The following is a 9,375-nucleotide window of genomic DNA, read 5'->3' on the forward strand; positions in this document are numbered from 1 at the left end:
TTAAAAGCTCTATACATCTAACGAAATCATCTTTAACAGAACTCAGCTAATCGATGATCTATCTCTCCATTCTCTCCATGTGTCTGCCCGCGAGCGAGATCCGTGCCAAAACGAAAAGCGTCCGTCAAATTCATGCCTTTAGATGAACCTGAACCAAACGGCGCACCGACCCCTAAAAAACCTAAAAACCTAGATGCCCGTTACCCAAAACCTCCTCCTAAAAAGAAAAACTAACCACAGTCAGGGGTCGTTTGCGCCATAAAAATTTGATAATATATATCGTATAAACCCAAGTTTGGTTCAAAGACAGAAACAGAGTTTAGAAACGGTCCAAGCCGAATAAACTGACCTTTATAACTATTTCGTTGACTGTAGTTTGTGCCGCAATTAAGAATATCCCCGAAATCCCTGTTACTTCCCTAAAAATTGGAAATAGCACTCAATCACACTTAGACAACCTAAAAAACAGACACACAATCACAGACACACACACACACACACACACTATCAATGGAAAACAGAACGAGAAACACAGACACACTGACACTCGATCAATGTTGTATGTGTATTAGTGTATGTGTGCGTGTGTGTGCGTGTCCCGTTAGCCACTAGAGCTGAAGAATTCCGCCCAGAGAATCATTTAGATATCTGGTTGGAAAACCTCCGTGGTGGTCCGCAAATTTTCAATTTCCCATAGAGAAAGAGGCAGTTAACCGATTGATCCGATAAATAAACCAATCACCAAATCTTTTCTCGCAATCGCTTCGTTTCGATTAGCCTCGAATCGAAGCCTATCGAACCGCCACTCGCAACTCGTTCACAATTCGCAGGTACTAAACTATTGTCCGAAAGATATGAAGGCTGACATATGTGTTCATCTAAATCGCAAAGTATTTAACGAGCATCCGGCATTTCGTCTGGCCTCGGATGGTTGTCTCCGGGCATTGGCGATGCACTTCATGATGTCGCACTCGGCGCCGGGGGATCTGCTCTATCACACCGGCGAGAGCATCGATAGCCTCTGTTTCATCGTCACAGGCAGCCTGGAGGTGATACAAGACGATGAGGTTGTGGCAATATTGGGTGAGTTAACCGGATTACCAATCAAGATTTGGTTTCCCTCTACTCCCTCAGCGATAGCCGCAGAACTATCGTTTTCGATAGCTTACGTAAGGAAATTCGGCGATAACTCTGCGGCTCCTTTTCGAACCACATCAACCACACACTGAGACAAATCTCATTTTACAGGCAAGGGAGACGTCTTCGGCGATCAATTCTGGAAGGACTCAGCCGTTGGCCAGAGCGCGGCCAATGTGCGCGCTCTGACCTATTGTGATTTGCATGCCATCAAACGTGATAAATTGCTCGAAGTCCTCGATTTCTATTCGGCATTTGCGAATAGCTTTGCACGCAATCTGGTGCTCACCTACAATCTCAGACATCGACTGATTTTTCGCAAGGTGGCCGATGTGAAGCGCGAAAAAGAATTGGCCGAACGGCGTAAGAACGAGCCGCAATTGCCCCAGAATCAGGACCATCTCGTACGGAAGATCTTCTCAAAGTTCCGTCGAACTCCGCAAGTTCAGGCGGGCAGTAAGGAGCTCGTCGGCGGATCTGGCCAAAGTGATGTCGAGAAGGGTGACGGCGAGGTGGAGCGAACTAAGGTGAGTTTTTGGGATTGGAATGTCCCCATAGCGTATCTCTCTCTCTCTCTCTATCTCTGTCTATATCTGTCTTTGTTGCTGTGCATTCTGCTTTCAGTGTTTCGTTGTTGTTATTTATCGATACATTTTCATGTTTTGTTGTTGTGTTTATTGGGTAGTTCTATGTGCATTTGTTATATGATCTTTGGGGATTGTGCGATAGGAAGTGGTTCATAAGATGTACCTGAGATAACCTTATTATAGGTATTATCAATGGAGTATACGAAGAAATCCTTAGTAAACGATAAATTTAATACCAAAAACCAATCAAACACAATCCCTGAAAGTATCGATATCATTTTATGTTTGCTGTTTTAAATTCTATGTTAAATTTTCCGTTGGCTCAATATCACTACGGTTCGAGACCCGTTCCGTTGCCATTCGTTTCCGCTGCATCGTTCACCGTTAACCGAACTAACGTTTCTTTCGAAGCCTCAGCCTCACAATCCACCAATCACAGCTCCAGCCAGAGTCCAAGACCCCAGGCGAACTGATAAACACCCGGGCACTGAAACACGACCGGTGGGGCAATTGTTTTGCCATTTACCGTTTACCGTTAACTGTTAACTGTTAAACGTTTACAGTAGTAGTTAATAATAACGTTGTATTTGCTTAACTAATGTTTCTTTACTATCGAAGCGATAAACTTGTATACAAAAGTGACTTATGCTCGTTGTATGTCTTTCTTTGTCTTTGTCTTTCTTTAACATGCTTACGCATAATGCATATAACTGTTCACAACTCGCCACCAAAACAAAAACCAAAACACCCACCATTCATGCTCACTTATTCACCACACCTCTTTCACGATATCCAATATCCACCACAAAAACAAAACTGTTCTTTTCCGCTTTGTACATACTTTTCTGGCCTTGCCTTGATCTTTGAATTCCTTAATTTATGTTGTGAATTTGGCTAAAAAAATATAATTGAAATTAAAATTAACAAAATTACTAACGGAAAATTCTGTATTATTTCCCCAACACCCGTATCGAATTCCCCTGCAAACCCTGCGCTTCTATATCCCCCCGAAATCCTTCCAACCCACCACACTTTCTCTTTCTTCTTTCTCCCGCAAAATTTGTTGATCGAAAAACGCCTGATATGATATATATGAAATAATGCTTGCTCGGTAAAATGCTCGATAATGCCCCCTGCTAAAAAAAAAAAAAACAATAATAATATAATCGACAAAACCAACAAAATTGCAACAACAACAACATATACAAGAAGCTACCAGCCAAACTGACACTGACCGAGGACGCTCGCATCCTCAGCACCGCAGCGGCGCCCTCGCCATCGCCATCCCCATCGCCCTCATCGGGTCCACCATCTGCGCGCAGTACACGGGCCAGCAAGTGGGGACGCCTTCTGGGCAGTTCAAGCGTCGATTCAGCTAGCGACACCAGCGCCAAGGTAGCCGTCTCGAGAAGTTTGAGCGCCCGCGAAAGTCTCCGAGAGAGCACCGCCCAAGCGCGGCAGAGTAGTACTTCGAGTAGCAATGGTGGACAAGGCAACAAAGTAATTATACGCTTTATCAATCAGGATCTGGGATCTGGGATCTGGGATCTAAGATCTGCGATCTGTATGATTCTGGGATCGTTTGACATACAGCTAAACACGAAAACACATTTAAGGGACACACGATGATATGATGAGGATTCTACTAATCTGTGCAACTAAATTTTAACTCAATTTGATTCGTTTTTGATTTATTAGTGATATCCTTAATAGCTTGCTTCCATTGACATGCAGTTCTGGTAAACAAAAATATTGACTAACCTAGAAAAACTAGTTTTTAGACTTAATGGGTGAGTTTTAAAGATCTCTAAAGGTCCCTAAAAGTATACTTACAAACCTTTACATATCTTTTTGGTCCCTTTTGTAAAGCTTATTAAGACTTAATCCAGAAATGTAAATCAGTGGAATCAAGCTTAGTAATACATACTACGTTTATACACCTGCTAGCTACTTACAACTTTTAATCTCTGCTCTTATCTTCATAATCAAAGTAGCTTCTTAACTAAATCTTAACTTCTATTAGTAATTCTAAGGCCAAAGCAGGTATCTAAACGTTGTAGAAAATCACAATACAAGAATACCAAAACAGACATGTCCTAAATAATGCAAACAGAAAATGCATGTTTGTTGGGGTTTCAATTTTAATGATAACTCTGTCTCTCTTTTTGTTTTTTTTTTTTTTTTGCCTTTCGTTTGCTCTTCTCACTTCCGATTACGTGACCGGTTACTCGATCATTTTGCGTTCATTTCCTCAATTATCATTTCGTATTTTCTCCATTTTGAAAATTGTGCAATCGAATTGACTAGCATTTACAATTAAGCAAAGTAAGTGTACGAACGATTAGTTTGTTTAACCGCTACTTTAGTTGGCTGTCCCACTCTGGCACACGATACACTGTTATCGGTTTTGTCTACCGATAGGCAAATGGGCGAGCCGATTTAATGGTTATTCGTTATTTAATTCGTAATATGCTATGTTAGAATTAAATTTGTATTTAAAAAGCTTGAAAATCTTAGAGATAAAACCATAATCGTGCCCGCCCATGGCCGAAACTTGAGCCCTAGCACCACGCCCACTGCCCACTTCAAAAATGACACACCCAGCAAAACTGCCTTTAGAGAATGTTTATACTGCAATGATCCCGAAACCAAATTGATATATTTTTTCGATTTTTTCCGCTTACCGTTGACTTTTCTCTCTCTCTGTCTCGCAACCAAAAACTCGAAATTGAAATAATACCATTGCCTGCCTTGCTACAACAACTCAAAATTGATTTCGAATTGGAAAAACAACAACAACTGCAACTTTCGAAAATGAAATAAAAACAAAAAATAAAAATTGGAAAACAAATTCAATGCACTGCACTCTGCCAATCTGCAACCTGCAACAAATTACCAACCTGCAACTGCAACAACAACCGAAAATGAATGCCTCGACAATCAATCAACCAATCAATCAATCAACCAACCAACCAACCAAATCAATCAACAACCAATCCACCAAACTTTTAACCCAAATTCCGAAACCGAAACCAAAACCGAAAAAACCAACTCAAACACTATTTTTCTCACTTTTCTCCCTTGCCGAACCGATACAAAAAACAAAAAAAAATGAAAACCATGCAACATGCAACAACCTGCCACCCGCCTGTCTATCCCGCATTTGCATCCGCATCTCCGCATCGTCCATTGTTCCATTAAACGTCACCTCCAGGTTTTTCCCAAGGCGCCCAAGCTGCAGGCTAGCCAAGCGACCCTTGCCCGCCAGGACACCATCGATGAGGGCGGCGAGGTGGACTCCTCGCCACCAAGTCGCGACAGTCGTGTGGTCATCGAGGGTGCGACCGGTGCTTCATCCGCCGTGGGAGCCGTTGGATCCGCCACTGTCGGTCCATCACCGCCTGTGGCCACCACATCGTCAGCGGCGGCAGCCGGAGCATCGGGAGGAAGTGGCGGCACTGTCGTGGCCGTTGTCACCAAAGCAGATCGGAATCTAGCCCTAGAGCGAGAGCGACAAATCGAAATGGCCAGCTCGAGGGCAACCACATCGGATACCTACGATACAGGGTTGCGCGAGACGCCGCCCACGCTGGCGCAGCGCGATCTCATCGCCACCGTGCTGGACATGAAGGTGGACGTGCGGCTGGAGTTGCAGCGTATGCAGCAGCGCATTGGTCGCATCGAGGATCTGCTGGGTGAGCTGGTCAAGCGACTGGCACCTGGTACTGTCACCGGTACCGCTCCAGATAATAGCAGTGGCCAGACCACGCCCGGCGACGAGATCTGCGCGGGCTGCGGCGCGGGCGGTGGCGGCACGCCCACAACACAGGCCCCCACATCTGTGGTAACTAGCCCAGTGGACACTGTGATAACCATTTCATCGCCGGGAGGATCTGGAGCGGGTACGGTATCTGGACATGGGTCCGGATTAGCTGGCGCTGGTGGCGCTGGTCTGCTAAATCCGGGCGCCACAGTTGTGTCGAGCGCGGGAGGCAACGGCCTGGGGCCGCTGATGCTCAAGAAGCGACGCTCGAAGAGCAGGAAAGCACCGGCGCCTCCTAAGCAGACACTCGCCTCGACGGCCGGCACCGCGACCGCAGCTCCCGCGGGCGTTGCCGGATCTGGCATGACGTCATCGGCGCCAGCGTCAGCGGATCAGCAACAGCAACAGCAGCAGCAGCAACAGCCGGCGGATCAATCACCCACAACACCAGGAGCAGAGCTACTGCATCTTCGTCTACTCGAGGAGGACTTTACGGCGGCCCAACTGCCATCGACATCGTCTGCCGGAATAGGTGGGGGTGGAGGATCTGGGTCAGGTGCTACGCCCACAACACCGCCACCGCCCACAACAGCGGGCAGTGGTAGCGGCACGCCCACCACGACCACTACTACTACCACCACGCCCACAGGCAGCAATACACGGGGCAAGCTGGAATTTCTGTAGCCCACGATGATGGAGGAGCGAATGGAGGAGGCCTCCAGCCAGGAGCAATAATACAAAAACGGGGGAGTAGGGGCCCAGCCACGCCCACTCGCAAGCCTACGCCTACGCTTAGTTAGTCTATATACTTAAGATACAGCTGTAACCTCAACTCGACACTAAAACTAGCTCATGTATCTCAAGCGCCTAAAAGTCCACTACAACGTATTTATCTAAAATTTGTAAGAAGCTTTCCCGGCAAAGATAGGTGAAAAGGAGTGTTAAGAGAACTGAGTTTTTCCAAAAGAAAAGTAGTTTATAAATTTAGACAGATCTCTGCTTTTGCAATAGAAAAAGATCTCAAACTTTCCAATAGAAAAGAAGTTTTAAGTCTGAGAAAGATCTCAGATTCTATAGTTTATGTTATGTTCGTTTGGACATAAGTTTCATCTGTTAAATATAAAGATTTCAATATTTAAGATATTCAATATTCAAAGATACTCAAAGAATAACTTTTCATTGAAAAATAAGATAAAACATTCCAGATTTTTAATCTTATTTATCTTCTTAAACTAACCTTAAGGTTTTCATATATTTTTAATATTTTCACGTGTTCTTGTGGTTTTTGTGAAATGTGTACTAAATAATATTTAAAAATTGTCAAGTTCCTTAAAAAATATTTGTAAAAAAAAAGGTAGAAAAATAAGTTGTAGTGGAACTTTGGCTAAAAAACTTTCTTTTTCGCTACACGAATCTCAAACGTTTTGCTATCCTTCTCTATCACACACTTACACATATACACACAACACACACACTCTGAATGGAAGTGCTCGATACTCGATATTCGATACTCTTTAACCGTTACATGATTATGATTATGATTACGATAGCGTTTAGCCATAACGATAACGATTACGATTAAGGCAAGCATATTGCTTACGAATTTGCTACATTTACTGCAATTATTTACCTTTATATGTATACATATATATATATATATATATACAAAAAGAAACGTTGTAAAGGACACACACACACACACAGAGATACACTCACACACACCCACATATATATAGCTGTATGTATATATGGATAATTTTGTGATAACTGCTAAAGGAGGCAAAGAACCAGAGGAAAAAAGCTTACAGACCGAAACAATGCCCGTGAATTGTACATAGCCTAAAAAACTAAAACCTAACTTTAGAGAAGAGGATCCAACAGGGATGCCATGCCACACACACATACATACGAATAACGAATACCAGAGACAATGTACATATACACACACACACACACACACACACAGAGATTCATATATGGATATAACCCGTCCTAACTAACTAACTAACTTAACGAAACTTGGCTTGAGCACTCCGGCACTCGCACTCGCTTGGCTCCCTATATTCTAGGCTTTATAGACTCGATAAACGATAACGATAACGAAAAAGAAACTCAACTCAACCAAATAGTTAACTCAGCAACAGTAAAGCTTAAGTAATACCGAAATGATATAAACAGCAGATAAATTGTGGCCGCTAAAAACGAAACGACAATCGACAGACCTAAGAAACCAAAAAACGACAAACAAACAAAAAAAAGAAGAAAAAGATTTAACAAAAAAAAAGCAAATAAAAAACAAAAAGAAATAGCAAATCTCTAGTTACAAGCAAAGATCGAATATGATTTCTTTGGGCATTGTAAATATTTGAATTAAAATTTAGCAAAATATGTTACCACACCAACATACACACTCACAAGCTCACCAACACTTGACAAACAAACACATATTTTGTGATAAAAGAAAGAAAAAGAAATTAGCTAAAGAAAAATCAATTTGAAAAGTTTAGACAACAAAAAATGTAACCTAGATATTTGTTTATGCTGGCATTTGATAGGCTTGCACTTGGCATATAGTTTATAAAGGACTTGAAGGATCAGGATTAATGGTAGTTATCGTGCTTCTTCAGATCACGGTTATATAGTATGTTTAAGTAGGAGAAAGAGAAAAAAGCTAATAGAGGGACGAGGAGCACGTTTAACCTGGACAGTTTAGAGGCAAGGTTTCATTACGTTTAAGTCGCCAGCAGACATAGCATCATTTGGAGTCCACTTGAATCTCGTTCGGTTACCGTTTTGATTCCCTAGTTGGTATTTTATATAATTGCTATTCGATATTTGATACTTATAATACCTTAGCGTAGATAGGCGGCAGAACCAGATAACCCCAAAAAAAACACACACACACATACGAACTGTCTTCCCTGTATAGTTGGGGGAGTTAGGTTAGGGTGGGCCTACATAAGCGGGGTTCGGGGTTCTGTACGCGAAAGTTACTTAGTTCTAGTTGTAGATTTTTTCGATTCCCATTACCCAGAATCCCCCGTCAAACCAAAAAGCAATTCAAGTGGTATTAAAAATTGAGTAACCAACACAAACTCACTCTGTCAGTCAGTCAGTCAGTCACTAACTCTCACTCCTATATACATATACGTATTTCCAATACTCAAGAAAGAATCAAAAGTTAATGGATTGTTGCATACTTTTTAGGGCTTAAGTTCTAGTTGAAAGTTGAACGAATGTAGCGGGCTCACTGTACATAGGTTTTTTTTTTAAACAAAATAACTATAAATCAAATATACCTAAAACATAAATATATATATATATATTAATATAAATAATTGATAAAATAATAATAATTAGGCAGCTGGCGGAAGACAACTGAGTAAGGAAAGCTAAGACGCACTAGGCCGGAGAAGGGAAACGATAAGACGAAGATTTACCGATAGTCCTCATATGAAGATACGATAGCACTGATACGATAGCAGCTTAGTATTCGTATTGTTTAAATCCTATATCTCGCCACCTTTAACCCCACTATCTCTACTTCACCCTCACTCTTTCTCTAACTATCTCTTTCGCTTCCGCCTCCACCCCATCCTTAGTATAGCTTTCGGGTTGTTGTTTTTTTTTAATTGACCCTACTACACAGAGCCTTATAAATATAACCTAAAGTAACTAAAACCAACTCAAGCAGCATTCAGTAAACTAGCAACTCAGACCTAATACGAAAAGAAAAAGGAAAAACCTAGCATTAGCATTAAAAGTGAACGAAAACGTGAAACTAAAAATGGTGCAATTACAATTTTTAGATCAAGCTGAGCGAGCAATTTAGTCGAAATTTATATTGAACAATTTATGGGAGAAAGAACTTATATATATATACATAGG

General features: G+C 42.0%; 1 protein-coding gene across 2 annotated transcripts in view; it reads left to right on the plus strand.

Annotated features, from left to right (window-relative positions):
* LOC108104324 (potassium voltage-gated channel protein eag) overlaps nt 1-8,829 on the plus strand; it is a 64,185-nt gene extending 55,356 nt beyond the window's left edge. Inside the window, exons 15-19 of one of the 2 annotated variants that reach the window (XM_017210307.2) lie at nt 831-1,083; nt 1,249-1,664; nt 2,934-3,224; nt 4,032-4,049; nt 4,939-8,829. In XM_017210307.2, coding sequence (XP_017065796.1) covers nt 831-1,083; nt 1,249-1,664; nt 2,934-3,224; nt 4,032-4,049; nt 4,939-6,171 — 2,211 coding nt within the window. In that variant the 3' untranslated portion in view covers nt 6,172-8,829. The remainder of the gene's footprint in view (nt 1-830; nt 1,084-1,248; nt 1,665-2,933; nt 3,225-4,031; nt 4,050-4,938) is intronic. The other variant, XM_017210308.2, reaches the window with a different exon arrangement.
* Nucleotides 8,830-9,375: the final 546 nt, after the last annotated feature.

The sequence above is a fragment of the Drosophila eugracilis genome, unplaced genomic scaffold (genome assembly GCF_018153835.1).
Source record: "Drosophila eugracilis isolate 14026-0451.02 unplaced genomic scaffold, ASM1815383v1 contig_1985, whole genome shotgun sequence".
In the NCBI taxonomy this organism is placed as follows: Eukaryota; Metazoa; Arthropoda; class Insecta; order Diptera; family Drosophilidae; genus Drosophila; species Drosophila eugracilis.